The sequence below is a fragment of the Chelonia mydas genome, chromosome 3 (genome assembly GCF_015237465.2).
Source record: "Chelonia mydas isolate rCheMyd1 chromosome 3, rCheMyd1.pri.v2, whole genome shotgun sequence".
NCBI classification, from domain to species: domain Eukaryota; kingdom Metazoa; phylum Chordata; order Testudines; family Cheloniidae; genus Chelonia; species Chelonia mydas.
The window spans coordinates 6,531,332-6,557,847 of NC_057851.1; the positions used below are offsets into that span (position 1 = coordinate 6,531,332).

The 26,516-nt window shown below is 45.0% G+C and overlaps 1 protein-coding gene across 2 annotated transcripts in view; it reads right to left on the bottom strand.

Annotated features, from left to right (window-relative positions):
- Positions 1-26,516, bottom strand: part of FBXO16 (F-box protein 16) — a 52,782-nt gene that overhangs the window by 10,201 nt on the left and 16,065 nt on the right. For both annotated transcript variants that reach the window (XM_037893832.2, XM_043542077.1), the window contains exons 2-7: positions 25,604-25,748; positions 22,925-22,960; positions 16,693-16,899; positions 15,225-15,389; positions 14,209-14,441; positions 7,552-7,657 (exon numbers count right to left, since the gene is read on the bottom strand). In XM_037893832.2, coding sequence (XP_037749760.1) covers positions 7,552-7,657; positions 14,209-14,441; positions 15,225-15,389; positions 16,693-16,899; positions 22,925-22,960; positions 25,604-25,699 — 843 coding nt within the window. In that variant the 5' untranslated portion in view covers positions 25,700-25,748. The remainder of the gene's footprint in view (positions 1-7,551; positions 7,658-14,208; positions 14,442-15,224; positions 15,390-16,692; positions 16,900-22,924; positions 22,961-25,603; positions 25,749-26,516) is intronic.

Consider the following 26,516-nt stretch of genomic DNA (forward strand, 5'->3'; position numbering starts at 1 on the left):
ATTTTTAATTTTTTGGTGCGGAATTCCCCGAGGACTAAAAGGTACATTTTTGATCTAAAGGTCCCAGAACATCTGACACAATCTATAAGGGCTACCCTCAGTTCTTAACATGGAAAAAAAGCCAGTGCCTTTGAGAGAATCAGAACAAAAAGATATGGAGCCTTATTCTGAAACCTTTACACTGATGTAACTGCATTGACTTCACTAGAGTTATTACTGATTTAGTATGGCGTAAATTCCCATCTCCCCATGATTGCTGTAATGTATTTACATATTAATAATGCTTGCAAGACCTGATTCACCACTGCATGACTTCACTGATTTCAACAGAGTTACAATACAGTAATACTGTGCTGGACAGCACCCCGGTCTAGATGGTGCTTTTCATCTTCAAAGAGTTTTTACAAACAACAACTATCATATTTAATAGTAATAGTTGGCATTTCTGTAGCATAATCAGGAGCTGCTTTACAATCATTAACTGATTAAAACTAACACACCCTTGTAAGGTAGTGTAATATTATCCCCATTTTACACACTGGGAAAGTGAAGCAGAGAAACTAGAGATGATACTAACCCTATATGCAGGGGCTGTGGCAGACTCTCAACACAGCAGTACTTTTGCTGTTGTACAAGAGGAGGATGTCCAGTGTTGTGGTAAACAAGTAGTCATAGGATTGTTGGGAGGATAAACTCATTAATGTTTGTGAGGCACTCAGATGTTACTGTGACGGCAGCTGTAGAAACTGTTTGGGAATTCTGCATCTGCTGGGCTCAGCACAGTAGAGTTTTGTACCAGCTCCTTAGAAACCAGGGTAGAGAAAGGACCTGGGAGCTGACCAGGGGTGGAGAGGGAGTCAGTGGATTGCCAAGTACCTCTAGTGGCCACAGATCCCTGCATAAGGACCACAGAGAGTCAAATCCTATTCCAGCCCAGAGGCTGGTAAAACAGATGGTTGTAGGGTAGATTCAGTCCTTACAAGAATTCTGTTTGCTCAAGATGTCTTAGTGAACATTTTGCTTGACCTAAAGGAAGATCTCTGGTAGCTGCCAGCTGTAGATAGAATCTTAGGTCCTGCAGTGAGGCGGTGTGGCTCTCCACCGCCCCGGAGAGGGACGACCCCATCCAGAGGCCGGGGTGGGCGGAGCTAGGGAGCTCTAAGCCCGCCCCTCAGAGGGTCAGGCGGCGACCCGGAAGTATAAAGGCTCGCCCTCAGAGCTCACTAGAGAGCCAGCCACCGGGGAGGCCATGACTGAGAAGCCTCCAACTATCTGGGGGAGTTGCCGGGCCTGCTGCTCACCTGGTACCCTGAGGAACCCGTGGTGCTGGACCCCCCGAGGACTCCACCATGACTCAGGTACCCCCAGAGGGGGAGTCAGAAAGTAGCCTGGGGCCAGCCGACCCTAGTCTGGCTGTAGCACTGCCAGAGCCCACGTCAGTGTGTTGCGGCCAGGATCCCCACTGACACAGCAGCGGATCGTCTACTGCTGCTAGGGCCCTGGGCTGGGACGCAGTGGAGTGGGAGGGCCTGCGTTCCCCCTGCCACCCAACTTGTGGGTGGCAGTCTCCCCGTCTCCCAACCCGTTTGGAGGCTTGGGCCTACTGTCATGCTCAGCCCTGCCTGAGGGCCTGAGCTCCTGACTCATTATTGCCTGGCCCTGATCTAGGGCCTGGGCTCACTACTGTTTATACTGCTATAGTATTATTGCGCAGCCCTGCCTGAGGGCCTGAGTCATTATTGCCCCGCCCTGACCAAGGGCCCCAGCATAACTGTACTTATTTTCTGCCTCCACAAGAGCTGCCAGGGAGGACTTCCGTGGCCAAACTAAGTCCCCAATCCTCAGCTGTGTGTAGTGACGCGGTGTGGATCCCTGCTGCCCCAGAGAGGGTCAAGCCCTGGCTAGCCCCTTTACAGTCCTCTAAACTACAATCAGCACACCTCAGGTGATGTGTGTGCACATATCCCACCCCCTATCCTGCTGCTGCTGAAGTTGGTATCAAAAACTCCCATTGACACTAATGGGGAGAATTTCATCCCTGCACTGGTGGATGGGCTTGGGGCTTGTGCCTCCCGACTCAGGGGTGCAGACTATGGCCACCCTCGGGAATGAAGAACATCACATGGGGACTATGTCATGGCAGGAGCTCAAAGCCTTCCCAAAAAAACCCTCAAGTTTGTTCAGATATTTGCCCACCACTTCACTGATCCTGTAACGGATCCAAAATAAAACAAAGGTAAAATCATGCCCATGCTGAAAGGGAACTCTTGAGGCTGTATTATAAAGCCCTGGAAAATGGCATTTGCAAGACAAAGTCTGACAAACCTTAACTATAGCAACTGTATGAGGCACCCGTACAATAAGGGACATAATTGGGCTGGGAGAATAACCTGCACAAGAATAATAATGCCTGTCAGCCTCAGTGATCTTACTGTCAATCTCCTTTGTAGGGTGGCACATTTGGGTTCTCTGGTTCTCATTACTTGGGAATCATTCTTCCAAGTTGGCAAAAAAAAAAAAAAAAAAAAACGCTCACCAGAATCTGCTTATTCCAGCAGCTATTTGTTGCCCATATCTACAAAAGATTATCTCTAGGATGCTTTCTGGAAGCCTGACTTTCTGGTACTGTTTTCATCCCAGGTTGTCCTATTTTATCAACTGTGATATGAGCACAGTGAATCCTCAGTATTAACAGCTAGTGGTGCTAAGGGCTGCTCACTCTGACAAAATGCAGTAGCACAAAGTATAAACAGACATCAGACAGTGATGATGGAAAGTTGCAAGTGCAAGAGAATGCTTTAGGAAAAGATACTGGATCAGTTTTCTCAAGATTCTGGTATTTGTAAAGTGCAGAAACTAAGACTTTGTCTCCACTAGCACTTTTGTCGGTAAAACTTTTGTTGGTCTGGGGTATGAAACAACACTCCCCTGACCAACAAAAGTTTTACTGACAAAAAGCACCGGTGTGGACAGCACTTTGTCAGCAGAAGAGCTCTCTCCTGCCGACAAAGACTGGCTACACTGCGTACATAACAGCAGCATTGCTGTAGCCTGAATGTCTGCATATGTGGTATTACAGGAACTGACCGAAGAGCAGATAAAAATATCAATATCTACACATAGTGAATTACCTCCTGTTCCCACTGAAGTGAATCAGGCCCAGATCCTCAAAGGTATTTAGGCACCTAACTTCCATTGATTTCAGAGGGAGTTAGGGGCCTTAATACCTTTGAGGATTTGGGCCTCAGTTTTGCCACTGATGTGTGATCTGCTCTAGTTAGGTTCTTCTGAGAGCAGGACTGGATCCAAAGAAATGAGACTGAAACTTGAGGAAACAGCAGCTGCTTAGCTATTGAAGGACTCTTTTTGAACTGTTTTATTTAAACATGTCCTGAGTGGTATGTTTAAGAATAATGCTTTGTACTTACCTTGCACTTTTTCTTCCAAAGCCTTAAAGTGCTTTACAAGCACGAATTTTTTCTTGGTAGTTATAACCTGCTCAGCACTATGGAGGGATTAAGCTTCCCAACACCTCTGGGAGATAGGTATATTAATCCCCATTTTACACTGGGGGAAGCTGAGCCCCAGGGAAGTGAGCTGCCTGAGGGGACACAGTTACTCAGTGACAGAGATGAGAACAGATACCAGCAGCCTCATTCTCCTCCCACGTAAAATCAGGAGTAGCTCAGCATGCGAGCCTCTTGCACCAGCTCCTCAACAAAGGGAATAGATCTTACTGTTGGGAGGAGACTCAATGAGACCAACAGATTTGGAACCCTTGATTTACAGGTGGAAGCTCCCACTGGCTTCCCTGGGTGCTCTTCACAGGGCATGAATTGGTATGATGCCTTCAGAGAATAGGGGAGCATCCTCCCCATGGGAATTGCTAAGCTAGAACAGGTGTAGCATTTGCATCCCCCAGCCCCCAGCACAGGCTTGATACCACTTGCTGGAGCACAGGACCTTGCCCCTCAGAAGCACTGAGTGCGGCTGATGTGACAGCCACCATCTTATCACACTGGGGACAGAAATGGGGACCTTCAGAGCTCTCAGCATGAGTCTCTATAGCTTGAGATAATGAGCCTGGCTTTACTGACACCTACCATGGGTCCGGCACACCGGGGGACACTTAACACACAGCCCACAGTAACAGTGGGTTACACTGGCCGCCCCCTTTTGCGCTCAGGGAGCCCAGCTTGTCTTCTCACACCAGTGTGACTCCACTGACCTCTGGATTATAAGGGAGTCTGGCTGGAGTGAGAGGAGAGTCAGGACCAGGCAGCACAGCTCCCCACACAGAACTGTGAAGGGAAGAAAGATGTTCCCTGCACCTTCTCCCCCTGGCCAGCAGCCATCAAGCTTCTCTGCTCTAAGCATTTCAGAGCAGGGACTGTCATTTAGTATATGTTTGTACAATGCCTGGCACAATGGGATCCTGAGCTAGTCAAGGTCTATAGGCATTGCTGCAATACAAATAATAATGAATAATCATGAATCTGGCCCCACATCAGTGAGTTTTCTCCTAAAGCAGTTCTGCTTTATACCTAATTATAATGCATTGATGGAAGAAATCATTCCTAATAGTAGAATGACTCCTCCTAGACATCACTGTAACTGGGATTTAAAATGTAAGTTACAAGAAAGGAAGAAAATCGCAGCTTTAAAAGGTTACAGTTAGCAAAATCTGATCAGGTCTATTTGTGAACCAAGGTACCAGCGATATCTACAGTTATATAAATGCTTTGAGCCAAACAGATCCCTGGTGTAACAGACTTAGAATCAGAGAATCATGGGACTGGAAGGGACCTCGACAGGTCATCTAGTCCAGTTCCCTGCACTCGTGGCAGAACTAAATATTATCTCTAGACCATCCCTGACAGGTGTTTGTCTAACCTGCTCTTAAAAATCTCCAATAATGGAGATTCTACAACCTCCCTAGGCAATTTATTCCAGTGCTTAACCACCCTGACAGTTAGAAAGCTTTTCCTAATGTCCAACCTAAATTGCCTTTGCTGCAATTTAAGCCCATTGCTTCTTGTCATATCCTCAGAGGTTAAGACCAACAATTTTTCTCCCAACTTTTTATGTACTTGAAAACTTTTATCATGTCTGCTCTCCTCTTCTCTTTTCCAGACTAAACAAACCCAATTTTTTCAATCTTCCTTCATAGGTCATGTTTTCTAGACCTTTAATCATTTTTGTTGCTCTTCTCTGGACTTTCTCCAATTTGTCCACATCTTTCCTGAAACGTGGCACCCAGAACTTGACACAATATTCTAGCTGAGGCCTAGTCAGCGCGGAGTAGAGCAAAATAATTAATTCTCGTGACTTGCTTACAACACTCCTGCTAATACATCCCAGAAAGATGTTCACTTTTTTTGCAACAGTGTTACACTGTTTACTCATATTTAGCTTGTGGTCCACTATGACCCCCAGATCCCTTTCCACAGTACTCTTTCCTAGGCAATCATTTCCCATTTTGTATGTGTGTAACTGATTGTTCCTTCCTAAGTGGAGTACTTGGCATTTGTCCTTATTGAATTTCATCTTATTTACTTCCGACCATTTCTCCAGTTTGTCCTGATCATTTTGAACGTTAATATTATCCTCCAAAGCACTTGCAACTTTATAAGTGTACTCCCTATGCCGTTATCTAAATCATTGATGAAGATATTGAACAGAACCGGACCCAGAACTGATCCCTGGGGGACCCCACTCTTTATGCCCTTCCAGCATGACTGTGAACCACTAATAACTACTCTCTGGGAATGGTTTTCCACCCATTTATGTGCCCACCTTATAGTAGCTCCAACTAGGTTGCATTTCCTAGTTCATTTATGAGAAGGTCATGCAAGATAGTATCAAAAGCTTTACTAAAGTCAAGATATACCATGTCTACTGCTTCCCCACTATCCACAAGGCTTGTTACCCTGTCAAAGAAAGCTATCAGGTTGGTTTGACATGATTTGTTCTGAAGAAATCCATGCTGTTACTTATCACCTTATTATCTTCTAGATGTTTGCAAATTGATTGCTTAATTATTTGCTCCATTATCTTTTGGAGCACAGAAGTTAAATTGTCTGGTCTGTAATTCCCCAGGGTTGTCCTTATTTCCCTTTTTATAGATTGGCACTATATTTGCCCTTTTCCAGTCTGCTGGAATCTCTCCCATCTTCCATGACTTTTCAGAGATAATTGCAAATGGCTCAGATATCTCCTCAGTCAGCTCCTTGAGTATTCTAGGATACATTTCATCAGGCCCTGGTGACGTGAAGACATCTAACTTGTCTAAGCAATTTTTAACTTGTTCTTTCCCTATTTTAGCCTCTGATCCTACCTTATTATCACTGGTATTCACTATGTTAGATATCCAATCACCACCAACCTCCTTGGTAAAAACCAAAACAAAGAAGTCAGTAAGTACTTCTGCCGTTTCCACATTTTCTGTTATTATTCTCCCCTCCCCCCTGCCACATTGAGTAATGGGCCTACTCTGTCCTTGATCTTCCTCTTGCTTCTAATGTATTTGTAGAATGTTTTCTTTTTATCCTTTGTCTCTAGCTAGTTTGATCTCGTTTTGTGCCTTGGCCCTTCTAATTTTGTCCCTACATACTTGTGTTAGGTTTTTTTATATTCAATCTTTGTAATTGGACCTAGTTTCCACTTTTCTGTAGGACTCTTTTTTTGATTTTTAGATCATTGAAGATCTCCTGGGTAAGCCAGCATGGTCTCTGGCCAGACTTCCTGTCTTTCCTATGCAGTAGGATAGTTTGCTCTTGTGCCCTTAATAATGTCTCTCTGAAAAACTGCCAACTGTCTTCAATTGTTTTTCCCCTTAGACTTGCTTCCCATGGGATCTTACCTACCAACTCCCTGAGTTTGCTAAAGACTGCCTTCTTGAAATCCATTCTCTTTTGCTCTTCTGCCTCCTACCATTCCTTAGAATCATGAACTCTACCATTTCATGACCACTTTCACCCAAACTGCCTTCCACTTTCAAATTCTCAACCAGTTCCTCCTTATTTGTTAAAATCAAATCTAGAACAGCCTCCCCCCAGTAGCTTTCTCCACCTTCTGAAATAAAAAAATGTCTCCAATACATTCCAAGAACTGGTTGGATAATCCGTGCCCTGCTGTGTTATTTTCCCAACAGATGTCTGGGGAGTTGAAGTCCCCCATCACCACCAAGTCCTGGGCTTCGGATGATTTTGTTAGTTTTTTAAAAAAGCCTCATCCACCTCTTCTTCCTGGTTAGGTGGCCTGTAGTAGACCCCCTACCATGACATCACCCTTGTTTTTTACCCCTTTTTATCCTTACCCAGAGACTTTCAACAAGTCTGTCTCCTACTCCCATCTCAACCTCAGTCCATGCGTATACATTTTTAATATATAAGGCAACACCTCCTCCCTTTTTTGCCTGCCTGTCCTTCCTGAGTCAGCTGTACCCTTCTATACCAATATTCCAGTCATGCGTATTACCCCACCAAGTCTCTGTGATGCCAACAGGACTTAGGCCCTGTGTTGATAAAGTCAGGGTCTAGAGATACTTGCCAGTGATTTTGCTTTCCGGAGCTTATAAGATGCACAGCTCGGTTTCCTTTTTTTCTCAAATGCTTGCTGGCTGAGGTCTGGGGTTAGTCCTCCTCCTTTCTTTCTACTGCAAAGTGGAAAGGAATAGTGTTAACTGAGAAGAGGGGAAACCCCTACTGAAATACAAAGAAAACTTGAGAGATAACCCAGACCTAGTTCAGGCTTCCTTTGCTAGCAATATCATCTTTCTCCCCAGTCCCTTCTCATGCAATGTAGGCTTGAGCGCTTTCTTCTCTGCAGCTCTCGCCATCTGTAACAGTCTTCCTGTATCTCTGTGGCTCATCCACTCTCCTGTTTTCTCCCTTGCCCTGTCTAAACCTGTAAGCTGCTCTCTTCCATTACTATAATGTAACTCTTTCAAGCATTTTGGGACACAGTTTGTATTAAAGATACAAAATAAAGTTGTATTGTCCTGTAATTGTCACACCTCTCTCCCTGCCCCTCTCTGTGTGAAATGAAGTGTCAGTCACTTACCAGAAGGCAAAACAAACATGCTTTTGAAATGTGGGCTGTGATACTGCACACATTTAATGTACAGGCCATCTTAACTACACAGGCCTGACTGTCCACTCCCTGGTACCTCATGTAGTGACATACATCTGTGCAAAGTGGGTGCCAAATATACAGGCAAGGCAGTGGAGAACCAGCCCCATCAAACTAAGCTGGCTTCTAGCCCTTGCCTACATTCCAAGCTGATTTAACTAAAAGGTGTGTTTTCACACTGATTAGGTTAAACTGATACAACCCCCTGCGTGAACACTCAAAATCAATTTAAACCTGGCTTATATCAAGTTAGCATGAGTCGATTCCTTACCAACTTCAGCTAAATCAGTACAAATAAATGTTCACCTGGGGTGTGCACCAGTTTAACTAAATTGATTTGAAAACACAACAGTGTTAGTTAAGCCAATGTCGCTTGTCGTATAGACAGGGCCCTAGTCTGTCACACTGTCCTAAGAGTCTTTGTTTATACAACCAGATAAATCTTCTTCTGTGTGTGTCTACATGGAGCTGTTATAAAAGCTAATATAATCAATTGGCAGGATGGGAATTTCCTACACTCTGGAAGCTGGATGAAGGAATACTGAGTCTGGTCCACAGAAAATTTCCCTACATGATTGTACCAAACCTGGCTTCCTAGGACTTTAGAGCAGTCAGTATGCTGTACCCCATGGCCACTGGGAACTTCTCACCAACAGCAAGAACACAACTAGAGTCACACGAATACTGCAAACAATTTTCTGCAAATATTCGTGTGGGTTCTTCAGCAAATTTGCTTTGACTGCACTGATTCTCCTTTTGTGTTCCGTATCTGCAAGTAATCTAGTGATTAATTTCACAGGCAGAATTTTTCGTAGAAACAGCAGATTTAGAGGCTATGGCTTCCTATTCTGTCCAGATTCTTATACCACACTCATCACCATCAGATCTCATCTTACGAACAAATAAAAGCCTAAAAAGCACATTTTGAATTCAAATTCATATGACTTCATGCCAGAAACCTGATTTTAAGAGTTGCACTCATCCAAACAGGAACCGAAACATACCATGTGACTTACAGATCCTTCAGAACCAACTAATCCGGTTCAGATATTGCATATTCACAAGGAATTGCTCACAGACAATCTGAAGACCAAGACCCATTCACAGAATTTATTAGGCACATGATTTTAAATACCAAATTAAGAAAATCAAACCCTTTGCAGACAATTTACAGACAGCCAAAAGGTAAAAGTTCAATCCTTGAGGGGGCCATTTACGGATCTGGGCCAAAATCCATTGAATACATTATTCATTGTGAAGAATTTGGTCAGCTTTAAACAGAACTCAGGTTCTCCTAGTCCAAAAGCACAGGCTCCTACCACCTGAGCCAAAGAAGACTCTTAACTAGCTGTTAAAAGTATTGGGCCATGGTTGGGCACTTCTGATTCCATCCAGTAGAGGGTAGTGACAACACCCAGATGAGCCTATTAATTTAAAATGTTATTAAAAAATAAAAGGATTTATGAAGAAATGAAACCGTGACAGCCCATCACACCCAGGGTTTGTAATAATAATTGTTTAAAATGTTTCACCTTCAAAAGTACAAACATTAATCCTCACAACACCTATTTCCAATATCCAGTGCATCACTCTGGCATCAGAGTGTCTCAATAAGAGGATAAGTGACATGCCCAAGGCTGCAGAGCCAGAATCAGAGCCAGGGTAAGAACGCAGGAATTCATGGATCCCAGTCTTGTATTCAGAATTTATCCATCTGTCTGTCTCTAACAGATGGTTTAATTTGCACGGCCCATGACAACAGGTTGCAAATGATGAGTGCTGGGCTAGCTGTAGAGAGATCTGAGTGACAGCGTGTGATGTCACGATTAATAGGTCTAGTGCAATGGAGTTCCCTTTACACAAGAGCGAGCCCTGTTCTGTCAGGAGTTGGGCCTAGGCTGTTCACAGAACAATTACTTCAAGTAATTATTTTCTTGTTGGTTAAATGCTCCGGCAAAACATGCAACTGTTTTTAGAATCTGCCTGTGTCCACAAATTATCTGAGTTAGTGTTGGCTTCCAGAGGCCAGAATGAGGGGGCCAGCCTTCATTTTAGCTGACCTGCCATCATGAGAAGTAGCAGGACTCCTTCCTGAGTCACTGGGACACAGACGTGGCAGGATTCCAACACTGCACTGGAATCAGAATTCTTTATCCATGATAAAATGGGAGAGAAAACTGTTGATTTATTGGCAACAAGCTGCACAACACCAGATGCCTTCCAGCAGAACTGTGCAAATTGATTAAAGAAACTTTCCTGTTCCTTCCCAGTCAGAACATAGAGAGATCTTGGCCAGCTTGCTGACTCGGTTCCAAGTCTCCTATGAAAATGTGTCATTTCATCTTTGCAACATTCCTTAATGACCTAGAATAGACAAAGCCACCCTCACTAATATCTGCTCTCATTTGTATCTAAGTGAAAGACTACCTGGAAGATTCAGGTAGAAAACAAGGCAGAGAAAGCAATACCTGAGAGATACCATGATGATGACAGATTACACAGACAGATAAGCAACAGTATAAATCACAGATATAACTCCACCAAGAAGTTTTGATGATACCTTCCAGGAAATCCATAACTCAACTGCTTTCATTTTGTCTCTCTTCCCACTCTTCCTCACTTCTCCCTCTGTCTCCTTCACTCCCACCTGACTTTGCACCATCTTCCACCCCACCTCACCCAAGTGCCAATGCCTCTCATTTAATGTGCTCAAAGTTCTATCACCCCTCTCTTTCATGAAGCCCCTTTAAGCCCTGTCTCTTTGGTGATTGCACTCCAACCAGTGATCCCCATCAGTCCATTTGTTTTTATACAGAGTTGTGCTCTACTGAGCAGAAAGCAAGAAGCGCTCCCCAGAAAGCAGCTTTTTTCTTCCCCCTTTCTTACCTGGGCTCAGTGACTGAGAACCGAGTAGAGAAATGGAAGCCCGGCAGGACTCCACCATTAATAGCTGTGCCCTCCGGGACACTGATGGGGAAGGAGCGGATTAGTTGAATGTTTCTGCTACAAAGAGTCGCAGTGAAGTTCGTTACAATGTTACCATTTAAATGGCAACAGGTTGCTGAATTAAAACGCCCTATGATGAGAGATGTGGGAACTACTCCCATTCATCAAGAACTTTTGCTTCAATCTGTCTGCGGATTCAGGAGGACAGCACAGAATCGGGTCATGGTTAGAAAGTTTTCTTTCAAACTGTAAAGACTAGAAACATTTTCTTTTTTTACATCTTAAAAAGACAGGAGGCCAGATCAATGCATAAAACAGCCTGGGAGTTTGAGACTTGTGGCTTAGTTTGCTCTCTTACTATGCGACAGCATGCACACTTATGGAGCAATATTAACCATAATCATATGTAGAAACAGAGAATTTACACAGGGGCAGAGCAAGGGCTTCATTCATTTGCAGATATGACCTAGACCTTCCCCACAGCACCTGCCCCCTACACCCTGCCTTCCAGGACCAAACCACACTGCTGACAAATGACAGTTGCGTGCTGCTGATATGACCACATGGAGTTTAAAAATAGAGGGTTTACCCAGTGACAGTACCCTGTGCTGGTGTGTCACTTCCTAGGACAATTGGCCTTGAGTGATAAGAAGCTAGATAAGAAGTCTGTATCCATCTGTTGTCTTTGTACTTGCATTGCAAGCTCTTTGGGGGCAGGAACTGACTTTTTGTTCTGTGTTTGTACAGTGCCTTATGCAGAGGGGTCCTGGTCCATGCCCAGGGCTCCTAGGTGCTATGCTAATACAAACAATAAATAATAGTAAGCAACTTCGACCCTGCGGGAGGGCCTGGTTTGCTTCCACAATAATTTCCTTGACTGATCAGGGAACAGAATTGCCCAACAGAGTCTCAGCCAGTCTTCCTGAGCCTAAAGGATGGTGGTCACGATATACAGCCTCAAGGGTGAGTAGCTCAGAGAAAGGACTGCAGCGGTGGATTCTGACAGTGATCGATCCAAGGAAAAGAAATACCTAAATATGGGTTATTCAAGTGAAAAGTCACATTGATACCTAAACCAGCACACCTGTGCTACTGCGTAACCAGAACAGGCATTATGGAGAAGACCACGTGGTAGCAATTACTTGCAGCTTAAGTGAAACAAATCTCATGGAATTCATTTCTCTCCTTGAAATAATCCCCTGTAATTACAGCTAGGCTTGGTAGAACATTACACACAAACGTTCTCAGTAGCACAAATGGTTCACAGGTTCAAACCCTGCCCAGGAAGTAGAAAAATACTCCCTATACTTATTGCACCATTAGTGACTCAGAACCTACTCCATCTGTTTGAATGTTGTAGACACATCCCTTAGCCTAGTTGTGTCTTTATACTGTAAACCCATCAAAGCAAGTCTGGCTCTTGATTTTCTATAGTACCTAGTATAATGTAGTCCTGATGCAGACTGAACAGTATAAATCCTACCATAGTATAAATATTTACTACCACAAACAAAAAATAATAATACCCAATCTTTAAGGACAAGTATCTCAGGTAAAGGAGGTTAATAAAGTCTTCAGTCAATTCTACCAAGGAGAATGGGACCAAGCTTTTAAAAGATGCAAAAGAAAGAGGGTGAAGTTGAATGCCGAAACCACCCTAGGACGAGGTGTTGCAGATTAAAGATAAAGATCCATAATGGGATTTCACTAGGAGATGGGGAATTTCTGAAATGTCGAGGAGGCGTAGTGGGTCCATCCAGCATAACTATTTTCAAAAAGAACCAAGGCAGGTACATTAGCCCATATGGGTACTAGGTAGGACTGAAACTCACAGTGGCTATGCACCTAGGGTGAAATTCACCACTGCAGACAGCCAACACAAGGTCAATGAACCTTGAGGGCTTAATTGGGACTTACCTGGTTTATAGGACTTTTGTTGGCCCACTGCAGAAGGATGAATTTCTCCCTAGATGCATAGCTGCGTGGGATTCAAGACACTCTTGAGCCTCTTTTCCCAGGAACTGCTGCACAAGGACAGTCCAATGGTCCAGCTGAGCCATTATTCTTTCTCCAATAATAGCCACTGCTAGATGTGTCAGAAGAAACCATGAAACTGCCCTAATGCACTCTGCTGTGTTATTATACCATGGGGGAAAGTGTCTTTCTGACCCCAGCAGGTGACCAGATAATACCCTGAAGCATAAGGACTGATTGCTCCTGTAAGCCTATCCTAGGTGGTGTAACTGCAGGTGCTATTTGTTCTTTTTTAGATACACCCTACCCCAATATAATGTGACCCGATATAACACGAATTCGGATGTAACACGGTAAAGCAGTGCTCTGGGGGGCGGGGCTGCGCATTCCGGCGCATCAGTGTGTTTGGCTCCGACATGCTGCTCTGAGCGGCGTGTTAAAGATGCTGGGCGGGGGCTAAGGGGTTGGATAAGGGGCAGAGGGTCTTGGGGGGCGGTCAGGGGAGAGGGAGCAGGGGGGCTTGTATGGTTCGGAGGTTCTGGGGACAGGGCGGTCAGGGGACAGGGAACAGGGGCATTGGATAGGGCGTGGGAGTCACAGGGGGCCTGTCAGGGGGCGGGGGTGTGGATAGGGGTTGGGGCAGTCAGGGGACAGGGGGGGATGGGTAGGGGTGCGGTCCTGGGGATGACTAGGGATGGGGGGGGTCCTCTGGAGGGGGCAGTCAGGGGACAAGGAACGGGGTCGGGGGGGGGGGTTGGATGGGTCGGGAGTTCTGAGGGGTCAGCCAGGAGGTGGGAAGTGACTATTAATAACAGAAATGCTCGCGGCCAAAGCAAGTTCGATAGAATGCAGTTTCACCTATAGCACAGTAAGATTTTTTGGCTCCCGACGACCGCGTTATATCGGGGTAGAGGTGTATATGCATGTAAAGCTCTTTTGAGCCATCACGGTCCCACATCGATAATGTGTTTATTAGCTTCCCAGCAGTATGTTCATTTTTCTCTGTTAGTGGGAGAGCTGCATAATCCCTTAAACTTTGCTGCATTATTCAGAAATGCCCCTGAGCATACACCAACAGCCTCCTCCTTCTTACTAGTGCCAGCTACCTTTACCGTGCCAAAGAAAATGTAGAAAGGAAGGACGGGAGCTTCTTACGCCTGCCTCACTTGCTCGATCGGATCGTAGTTGTCTAGGTAGTTGAATCGGACAATGTCAGTGGGATGTTTATCCGAGGACCGCCATGGTGGGAGCTCTTTTTTCTCCTTGTCTGTCCTCTTTCCTAGCACGGATGCTGATCGGAGAACCGAGGAAAGGGATAGTTTTGTCTCGGGGACGTCTCTTGCTATTGGCTGGACATCGATGACCACAAATTCATCTTTCGGAGGGGTCTAATGGGAGAGAGACAGATGGGGGAAATAAACCTCAGCACCCAGCCACATTCCCACCCTTTGGGCATCGTTAGCAATGAATCTCAAAATAAAGAAATTATTATCGGGGAATGCGCGGCCTCCCAGCTGACAGATCTGCCAGCTTTGGGGGAGGGATACGAGGGTGCTGTCTAATGGTATTTAATGACCGTTAGCGTCTGGAGACAGAGAGAGAGAGAGTTACCATCTCTACACCCAAAGAGCACGCCAATGTACACACATTTTGTTTTTCCCCCACTCCAGTCTCCTATAAAGTCTTGGAAGGAATGTAATTCAAATCACTGCCCTGCTCCCCAGAGCTTAGCTGATGGGGGGTGGGGTGACGCTTGGATCTCTTCTCTCTTCCTCTGCTGTGGGGAGACCCAAATCAGGGTGGGGAAGGGGAAGAGAGTATTGGGGGAGGAGCACAGAACCTAAAGTGCAGGAGAGGGAATCTTCACAACATTACCCCAAAGAGCAGGTGGAGGGGAGCAAGGGGAGGCATCGGGGATGGGAGTCAATGGGACAGATCTTCCCTCATTGCTAGTAAGAGCTTGACTCGCCTCCCCACGAGGATGAGAGAGAGGAGCAGCATATTGCATGGTAATGCAGGATATCGAGCACCAAGCAGTAATTTTAAGTAGCAAATCCTCTTCGGGTTTGACGGGTGTGATACTATCCAGTGAGAGGCAAACCAAAAGAAGCAACCCTGATGCTCAAATGTTCTCTGCTACCATTCCATGTCTTCCAAAGTGACAGAGGTACCTTGGGCCTTGTCACATGAAGTTCCTTCACCATCTCAATGTAGTGTTTCTTCCAGATTCCCTGCTCAAAGGGGGTTGGAGAGAAGTTGATGTACCAGCCAAAACGCAGGCACTTAAGCATCCAGAGCTGATCCAGCTCTGTCAAATATTTCCAGTGCCAGCTCACCTGTGAATGCCAAAGGCGTAGCTATTTCAGCTTACACTCTCATGTAACGTAAAGCAGACTGCAAGCCCCACCATGTCAACCACTTGCAAGAGTAGATCACAGGTCTTGGAACCCAGCAATGCATTTAATTTAAATGGGCAGGAACTGCTTACTGGGGATGTAATTCACCCCTATGCAGAAGGCCAGCCCCAGACACCGCTTAAATCCCACTTAAGCCCCACGGATGTGGCCCATGTGCCTGATGCATGCAGAGGCGCGCATGAGACACATGGGCCCTGTTAGTGGGGTGTAAGTGGCATTTACGTCAGGCAGAGGCCTTACGCTGGCTGACCCTCTGCACCAGGGTGACCTTCACACTGCCTCAGAGATTACAGGCCAGTAGGGAAGGTACCAATTTGCCTAAGAAAACATCCCGCGTTGCCACCATGTGAACAGACTCCAGCCTGAACAAATCCTTCATTATTTTCTATTTTAAAAAAACAAGACCCCCAAGTCGGACTGGCCAGTTCTGAAGGTTTTTCACCAGGGCTGTGTGCTGCTGTATATCTCCCCAGGCATTTACTTTGCACATGGCATGTCTTCAAGCCTAAGGCTAAATGCACTATTAACTCACTTACTCATATTTGTAAAAGTACCTATCCACGGACACTGCTGAGGCCCTCCTTTCTGGGTAAGTCATTTCCAAAACTATCTTTCTCCTGGCCGTGCATGGACAACGTAGACCCTGGCCCTGAGCGTCTTATTCAGAAGCTCCACCTTGAGCATTTCTGCTCCCCCAAAGACAGCACAGAGCACAATACATGCATTTCAAAGGATTTTTAAAGCATTTTATACAGTAGCTTTTTAATGACAAAAGGCCAAGATTTTCAAAAGCAGCTACTGATTTTGGGTGCCCAACTTCAGGTGCCTTAAAGGGCTTGACTTTCAGAAAGTGCCACGCCCTCACCTTTGAAAAAAATCAGCCCCTTTAAAGTGCCACAAGTTGGGCTCCTGAAAATGGAGGCACCAAAAATCACTTGTCACTTTTGAAAATCTTGGCCACAATGTTTACACTGTCTTAAATCCTAGCATGAAATAGAGATCATCTAGTCCATTCCTCCATGATCTTGCTACAATTCTGTGCACTAGATTATATGGCCAAATAATTCCCTCTACATTGGCACTTAGAAAGAGTCTCTTGCACTGTTATGAAGGCTGCTGACACAAGTATATTGTAAAAATTAGGTGCTTCCTTACAGGTCCTCTCAAGTCTCAACTAACTTGAAAAGTAGCTTTTACATTCCAGATACGTGCTGCTTTTTACCTGTGCACATCGGCAGAGACTCCTGGGGTCCAGGAAAGAAAAAATGTATAAAGACAACACTCTGGGAAGCTTTGTGGTGAAATCCAGGGCTTCAACTGGAACTCGGTCCTGCAACTGCTGAGAACAGAATTTCTGCTGCGACAGGGAGCAGCGATCTAACAAATCTGTCAGGATCCTTCGCCTCTGACCATCTGTCCACTTGTCAAACTGAAGAAGGGAAATGCAGGGTTCGTGGCACCAGAGATACAGCTTTTTAAAAATAAGATTAATATTCATCGCTTCGGGTGAATCATTCCAGGGCAATGGATGTGGAAATCCCAGACAAATGTAAAGGCTAAATTAAAAGAAACTGCATGAGACTTAACATCTTTAAAGATCCATCTTCCAGGACACAAAACTGGAAATACTTATGTGAGTAAGGTTCTTTATTCCCATCAGTGGTCCTGGGTGTTGACTTCAATTGGACTATTCATGGAAGTAAAAACATTCAGTGTTTAAATGAGAATAAGTTCACGGCTACTTTCTGTATAACTATCTGGCCCCCATTACTGTAGTATCTGAGAGCCTCACAATTTGTAATGCATTTATCCTCAGGACACCTCTGTGCAGTAGAGAAATACTATTATGCCCACTTTACTTACGGGGGAATGAAGCATAGAGAGACTAAGGCTCAGATCCTCAAAGGTAGTCAGGCTCTTAACTTCCACTGAAATCAATGGGAGTTCGGTGCCTAAATACCTTTGAGGATCCTGGCCTAAATAAGGTCACATAGAAATTCTGTGGGGGAGCACGGACTTGAAGCCACATCTCCAGCTAGCACCCTAACTTCCATCCTGCCTCTCCTTAGCACCTCCCAGACAACATGCTCATGACAGATGTATACGGAGAGGGTTAAAAAGTTCTGGCCTTACCTGTGGAAAGAAGAGCACATTTGGGTAATCAAGCTATCACAAATTCATTGGTACAGAGAGTGGTAAAGTGAGACGGTCCATAAGCAGAGCTGGGACAGGGATGTGTAGACAGGGTGAGTGCAGCGGCAACAGTGAAGTATCTTTTACTGCTTACAAAAAGAAAAAGATGGAAAGGGAGAGCACAGCAGGAACTTCCTGCTGGGACTGACTCAGTCACAGGCAATCCTTGCACTTCGTGTCAGAAAATTCAAGGTCAGCCCCATCCCATACAAAAAGAGAGAGCAAAAAGTTCCAAAAGTTAGAAAATATGTAAGACGACCATTCCACAAACAGTTGTGACCAGTGGGAATGCCATGGGAGCTTGTGATCATTAGAAATGCAGCATTTAAAGATGGTATTCTAGGGCTGAAATGCTTCTTACCAGATTTTAAACTGATTTCTACTCCTTCTCACAAACACATCTCTAAGATCTCCAACAAGTCCTCCAGTAAAATTAGAAAAGGACAGAACTGGCATTCCTGAGAGCTCCAAAATAAGGTACGAAACAAGCAGAAAAAGTTCCCAAACTTTAAGTCTTTTTTATTCATCATAAAGAAGCAAAGCAGGTAACCAACCCATTTCCCCCGCTTTGCATATCACCTTTAACTCTAGTGAGATTTTGCCAGAGTACTAAGTAAAAACTGAAGAGGGACCTCACAATTTGCTCCTATAAAAACATGTCCGCTGAGATGATAAAACTGTCAATCATTGCCAATTCCCAGTTTTCTATTCAATATAACTAATAGAGACAAAGAGCTAACTAGTTTACTGTCTTCCACACCAGCAGCTTGGTTTGAAGTGATCAGAACAAATTTAGCTAATTGTTTAATGGATCAGGGAGTTTGCTCCTAATTCACTCTTCACGTTCTCTCATAATTTTTGGAATAAAGTATAACTTCAGTATCCCCAGCTGTCCTAACTGCTTTGTTGATGGATTTGCCAGCGGACTTCTGCACTTGCATTTTAGATGGATACTCTCCTGAAATTAATGCAATATGGTCAGCAGCACAGGCTTTCCCAAGGTGATATATTCAGCAGCAGCAAAGCAGTTAAGCATGCATAATTTGTCTCTTTTTTTTTCAGTATTAACAGTACAAGAATGACCCAACCCTTACCTTTGTTTACCTTTCACCACAGCTCCTCCTCTTGCATTTGATTACATTAATCCAACCAGTTTAACTGGATTTATCTTTGCGAGGTGCTGCACCTTCTCTATTGCTCTGCTGCTAAAAATTTTTCCCCTTTTTTGTGTCTTCTTTGGAGCACGTGAGACCAAGGACTCCCACAAGGACTATGTGATATAAAATTATTTTGGATGCTGCACTAGTGAACGTACAGCTCTCTGCCTGTCATTCTGCACATATACAACACCACAGCATGTCAATAGCGATAGCACCAAGGAGGACCTTTAGGACTGAAATAGAAGGGTCTCTCTCTCTCTCTCTCTCCCACTTGAGCTGAAGGAGAGCTCCTTTCAAGTAACAAGCTGTTACAGTTCCTCAGGCTAACCATTAGAGGCAGACATGATCGCATGCACATGACACACTAGCTCACAGGAGTTAGAACAATGATACTCAGACGGAGGCTCAGGAGCCTTTGGCTCTTTGCAGCACACGATATTAAAACACTATGTGGTTTAGTTATTAATCAGTCTAAGTCACTAACCAATCAGGATGCTTTTGGTATGTTATTAACCAGTTGTAGAATTCTTGGTCAGTCATTTTGCTGTGAGAATAACCTATGAGCGAGTGTGTGTGTGTGTGTGTGTGTGTGTGTAAATGAAACAATGAATTCACACTACTGCCGCTCTTTTAGGGAATGCTGATTGCTAATTTGGTTCCTGAACCACTGAGGTCTGAGTATCACTGAGTTAGAATCACACACTCAAACCTAGGACTGGATTCTCCAGCCACTGTGAAACATTCTAGGAGAGACAAACTCTCTCATCACCCCCAGTCAACCCCACTGTAAAGACTCACAGACTTTAAGGCCAGAAGGGACCATCACCTAGGTCTAGTCTAGACATCACCACATCACCATCTAGTCTAAACTGCACATTGCAGGCCACAGAACCTTACCCGCTCACTCCTGTAATAGACCCCTAACCTCTGACTGAGTTACTGAAGTCCTTAAATCATGATTTAAAGACTTCAAAATTACAGAGAATACACCATTTACACTAGTTTAAACCTGCAAGTGACCTGTGCCTCGTGCTGCCGATAAAGGCAAAAAAAAACCCAGGGTCTCTGCCAGTCTGACCTGGAGGAAAATTCCTTCCCAAACCCGCAAATATGGCAATCAGTTAGACCCTGAGCATGTGGGAAAGACCTCCCAGCCTGACACGACAGAGAATTATTTTCTGGTAATTCAGAACCCTCCCCATCTACTCTCCCATCACCAGCCATTGGAGATATTTGCTTTTAATTGCAGTGTAGACATACCTTGAGAGGGGGACAAAAGTGGCTTTTTGAATTCTGGAGGTGGCTGGGGACTACTGCTGTGCTATCCATACTTACAGTGGAGCTGTCCAGCAGCATGGAATAATCAGAGCCCATGTCTCCTCCCAAACCCAAAGTGCTCCAGCCATGCCTCCCACATGTCCTTATGCCATGAGCAGAGCAGGGGGTAGCCTACGATTTTGTGTTTTACATGCACTTTTCATAGGTGTAAATATTGTTCAAAGGTGCAAGGCAGTGCAGAATCAAGACCAAAGGAACTAAGCACATAAGCAAAGTTACTACGTATTATCTGAAGTGTCAGATCCTTAACTTTTCAGAAGATTGCATTGCATTTTGGGAGAAGGGGGTTTTAGTTTTTTGACTTTTACAGCCCGGGGCTACTAACATACGTGCTAAACCATTTGTACTTTTCCTTTCAGATTTTCTGGGAACGTTTTAAAACAGAAACTGCAATTTTCAAGGTTCAATTTTTTTGTTTGGCAGTTGTTGAGCTCTGGTGCAAACAAGTATTTTTGTACAATCAGCACTTAATTATTTTATTTCCTGAAACTGGAGCACATTCTTTATTATCTAAACATACATGTGCCAAATAGCTACACCAGGCACGTTTCCTGTAATTGTGAACAGTCACAATGAACTTAAATACAAAATATTTGTCCTTGACAGACCAGTTTATTCACAAAAGATTTCAACACCTGTGACCTTTTAAACTTATATAGCTACACTATTCAAACAGTGCTATTATGCAAGTATTAGGGATCACAACAGTGGAGATAAGCATCATCATCTTTTTTATACTTCTATTTGACTTGTATATCTATGGGGCCACATACCCAACACTTATTCTTCTAGCTACATTTTGAAAAATTGTTGAATGCAGCTCAACCATGCAGTTACCATTGAGGATGACAAATATACATAGCTGAATTCATTCTCACTGAATACTCCTTTCTTGTGTATTTATTTCTGTTCATCTGGCACAGGATGAAAGTTACAGGTGCTCTCCCAGAACTGTTCCATTCATTTGATTTTGCCTTACAGGACAGGAAGGGTTCTCCAGTGGTTAGAGTGTTAGTGTGGGACTTGGCGGGAGTCGGTTCAGTTACCTTCTCTGCTACAGACTCTGTGTGACCTGGGGCAACTCATTTAGTCTCTCTGTGCCTCAGTTCCACATCTATAAAATGGGGATCATAGCACTACTCTGCCTCACCAGCATCTTGTGAAGATAACATTAAAAGACAGAGAGGTACTCAGGTAACAGGACCATAAAACTATCTTGGATAAATCACACTTATCTATTTCCAGTGTTAAAAAGCCTTCCTGGCATAGGCGCTGACTCTGTGAGTGCTCCAGGGCTGGAGCACCCACGGGGAAAAATTAGCGGGTGCTCTGCACCCACCGGCAGCCAAGCTCCCCTCTGCTCACCTCTTTCTCCCTCCCGCAAGCGTGCTGTGTCCCCGCTCTTCCCCCTCCCTCCCAGCGCTTCCCGCCCCCCCTGCCGCCTAACAGCTGTTTGGTGGTGCTTAGGACTTTCCGGGAGGGAGGGAGTGGGAGGAGCAGGGACATGGTACACTCAGGGGAGGAGGCAGAGAAGAGGTAGGGCAGGGGTGGGCACTTGGGGGGAAGGAGGTGGGGTGGGGCGGGGACTTTGGGAAAGGAGTGGAATGGGTGTAGGACAAAGGCGATGCAGGGGCAGGAAAAGACAGGGCGGGGCAGGGCCAGGGGCAGTGGGAGATGATCGAGCACTCATCAGGCAGAGGGGAAGTCGGTGCCTATGCTTCTTGGCCTTTTATAGCACTATCTAAACATCAGTAAAGCTACACTTTAGTCACGGGTATTTTTAGTAAAAGTTATGGACAGGTCATGGGCAGTAAACAAAAATTCACAGCCTGTGACCTATCCATGACTTCTACTATATACCCCTGACTATACTGGGAGGGGGGAGGGGAGGTGGCCCAGGGGTGCTACGGGTGCTTGGATGGGCAGCCTGGGGGCACCGGGAGCATGCAGCCCAGGATCCCCGCTGGTGCGGGGGGAGAGGAGTTGGCGGGGCCAGCAGACTCCCTACCTGGCTCCACGCCACCCTGGAAGCAGGGACATCCCCCTTGCTTAGCTCCTAGGCAGAGGCTTAGCCAAGCTGCTGTGTGCGCTGCCTCCGCCTAGAACGCCAGCTTCGCAGCTCCCATTGGCCAAGCAGAGGCAGAGGCAGCATGCAGAGCCACCTGGCCATGCCTCCACCTACGAGCTGAGCTTCCGGGGAGCCCCCCCAGGTAAGCGCCGCCTAGAGCCCGCCTCACTCCATCCCATGCCCCAACCCCTGCCCCTTCCCACACCCAAACTCTGCTGCTGGTGCAGAAGGCGGGCGCAGTGGCCCAAGACTGCCCCAGCAGCAGCTGGTGCAACTGGCACAGGGGCAGCCTGAGCTGCCCCTGAGCCAGGCGTACTGGCCGCTGCAGAAGTCACGGAGGTCACAAAAAGTCATGGAATCCGTGACTTTCGTGACAAACTCGCAGCCTTAAACATCAGACATCTTCACTGAAGGCTTCTTCAAAGACTTTTCTTTGGGCTTCCCATCCCATTACAAATCATTCTAGATACCAGGCCAGGTTCTCAAGTTCATGACTCCACTGAAGTTATGCCACGAATGAATTTGCCGCTTCATGTTTCACCTGAGGTTCAACAGTACAGTCTGTCCATTTCTGACACTTACATCCTGAAAATTAGTCTCATTGTTTGAAATATGGAATGTGTTTAAAATTCACATCCCGGTCATCTCTTCATTAGTTCTGAAACCAACACATATATTTAAAGAGAAAACCTTACCCATTTTCCAAGCAAGGATCTTCTTTCTTCAAATACCTGTTTTTAAAAAAAATCACAGACACAAATAAAATACTGTAGAACACATAGAGGTGATTCAGCTGGCAGGAGACAAACGTAAGTGAAGATGCCTCCACAGCTAAGTTGGGGGGAGGGATAGCTCAGTGGTTTGAGTATTAGCTTGCTAAACCCAGAGTTGTGAGTTCAATCCTTGACGGGGCCATTTAGGGATCTGGGGCAAAAATTGAGGATTGGTCATGCTTTGAGCAGGGGTTTGGACTAGATGACCTCCTGAGATCCCTTCCAACCCTGATATTCTATGTCTCGGGGAAAAAAAATCCAGCTTGAAAAAGGATCTACATATCCTGTTAAACATGAGTCCTCGATCCCGCCATCTGGTCTTTTCAGGGAAATTCTTACACCCATACAGAGTCCACAGAAGTCAATAGGATCCACATGGGTCCACCTATTCCATTCACATTGATCAGGGCCTTAAATGGTTCATTTGACAGTTATACCCTTTATTCATTTAGGGCTTGTTTTTTTAAGTGAATACAGTGCTCCCGAGAAGCTCCTGTGAGACAGAGCTCAAAACCTCTCTTTGTCGCCTCAATAGTTACAGCCAGGGCAGCAGCACTTCATACTTCCCCACATGGCAATACCACTGTGCTCCAACCTTAAGTTCTTACCCCTTTCTTTAGGGGTAAGAAAGGAGTTCAGTCTTCATGGCCCATGCCATCCACAGCCTCTGAAGAGACTACCACTCAGAGGCACAATTAGTGCCAAGTGTAGAGGTGGTTTTGTGATGTGGGCATTTATCCACTAGGACACAGACTGAAAGCATCAGCATCTTGCCTTCATCACTCAGGAGAGTGCACTGGGAAACGTAGACTACAGTAGCTATTCTGTCATAAGGATCAAAGACGAGACACTCATACACCCAACTCACAAGTGCACATTGAAACAGTTACTAACCACAACTAGGAAAATATTATTCATCATTGCAAACTCCAAACACGTTGTTGTTTTAGCAGCCAGCAAGAAAGACTCCAGCAGAGAAAGACAATATCAGTGCTGACATTTGGTACAGTCCAATTGTCAACCCTAACAATGACTCTCAGGAGGGGTGGAAAAATGACATTTCTTTTCTTTGCATGTTTCCAGTTATTGTTTGTTTTGTTTTATTTGCACTTGGCAAATATGAGGCACTTGGCAAAATAAGAGGCCCTCTAGTAAGCCTTTTATTGGCTCAACTTTGAAAACATTTGCCTCAAGAAAATGATATATAGTCAAAGATCTAAGTTTTGGTTTGGAAAATTTAAGTGAAACTGGGGACTTATTTCAATGAAAGCAATGTTAATGGCCTCTGATCAAAGAAAGATACCGTGTTTGCTTTCAGTACTCTTAGGAATACAGCTGAGCCAAATCTGCCAAGAAGCTCTGCTTACTCCAGGCATTTGGAAACAAATTACTAGAAATCAGTATTATTGTTCCCTGGCTTCTCCTCCTCTTCCACATCAGGTTTGAGCTTCTTGTCCTCTCTTTCAAGGCTTTGCATGACTCTGCTTTAACTTTACTCTGATCTCCTCCCACTCCTGTCCCTCACTGCCTTCTTTACTACAAGTCATCCTCCTAAGCATCTCTTTTCTCTTCTCCAGTCTCTTTCTACTTTACCTCTCGAGGTTCCTTCCGGCCCCACATTTCTACGATTCTATCATTCAGGACTTCTTCTACTCTGCCCCTCAGGACTTGAAGTCCCTTTCTCTTCTCACTCTGATCCCTTTTAAAAGTGCAGACATGATCAGAAAAATGACTATATAAAAATGGCACTTTATCTCTTGACAGAACTGCTCCCTGTGTGTACTGAGAGTAATATCCGTTGGTTTTAGTGGTCAGAAATATATTTTTTCTATTTTTCCTCCTGTAAGCCCTGCAGAACCAGCACAGATATGGGAAAGCAGATTAGATTCTGGAACGTTCTCAAGGGAATTCTTAACTAAATTCTGATGAAAGAATATTACTGGTGATGATGTGTGTGAAAGCCCAGCTGCACTTACCCCAGATATAGCCTGCAGGGTTTGAAAGTCGGAAAAAAATTCTTTTTATTCGTAAACTGAGCACCTCCCTAAGACTTCTAACATATATGGCACCCTTGGCGGCAATCTCAGCAGAGCGGCCATGCACCACGAACTTCTTTGGTCCGAAATGAAGCACATTGGCCATTTGGTGAAGCCTGCACTGCCCCTGTCTGTGCTGTACTTGTTCTGTGGCTGAACTGAAGACTTCAGTCCCTAAGGATATGAGTCCAGCACCTTAAACAATTCAAAGACATTTGTAGTTTTAAAGTAACCCAAGCGGCAAGAAAACAGAAGAAAAGACACAGGGAATTCTATTTTGAAAGTTTATGCACAATACAGCATAAATTAATATTACTGGGCTAAATCCTCAAGTCTTTAATCAGTTATTACTGATTCCTTACTCAGGCAAAACCCCCAGTGACTTCCATTGGATAAATGACTTGACGATTTGGCTCATCCGCAGTAGAAAAATCTACCTTTAAATAATAGGATGGATTCTAACTATGGGACTAAATCATTCTTGACTGACTTGCATTAAAGTCTCTTCACATGAGTAAGGGAAGCAAGATTTGGCTTATATCTGACTCAGCTGTATGGGGCTTACCTTGTCATTCATAAGCTGATGGTTCAGAGGTGTCCATGTGCTCATCTTGGTTTGCAGTTTGGGGCCATCCATGTTTTTGGGAGGTGCAAATGCCATCTTGGAATGCAAGCTTGCAGGCCACCCTGATATCCTTCTGCAGACGAGGCTACAACAGTTAGAATAAAAGACCAGCATTATTTCTGTGATGCCCCATTGCCGATGCTAAAGCACTGTTAGTGAAAATCATGAATTTCATCAAGAAGGAATGTACAAGTTCCATGGCATAGCAATAAGTCAAGTAAAACTCTTCCTCATAAACTTGAATCCTGCAAAGTAAAGTTAACATTTCATATAGAAAAGGACAATTCTATGGTTTTAGAGGCTTTTATGATAAGATTTACAGACACACAAAAGAATATCAAGACCTTTTTCAATAAAATCCAGTTGGCAAAGCTGAATGAAGAAGAATCACAACACTTGATGCTCAAATTTTCCCTGGGGAAATCCTACAGGCCATTCAGAATCCAACAATATGCACAGCATCACACTTATCTATCTTAGGGCATGTCTACACTAAAAACTTAAGTCAACCTATGTTAGGTCAACATACAGCCACCACAGTAATTACTGCGGTGGTTCATGTCCACTCTGCCCTTTTTCCGTTGGTGGCACGTGTCCTCACCAGGAGCAACTCCACCAATTTAAGAGGGGCTGTGTAGGGGGGCTGAGAGCCTGGGCTCTCATCTCCACACATAGCTCCCCCCTGGAGCCAGATTGCCCTGGGGCTCCTCGCTCTCTGCCCAAGAGCTGCCCTGAGGATCCCCATTCCCAGACGGGCTCTTGCCCAGATTCCAGGCTCCCAGCCAGGCTCCCAGGTCCCCAATGGTAGCTTGGGGGCAACCCCTCCAGCTCTCAGCTACCCACTCCCTGCTAG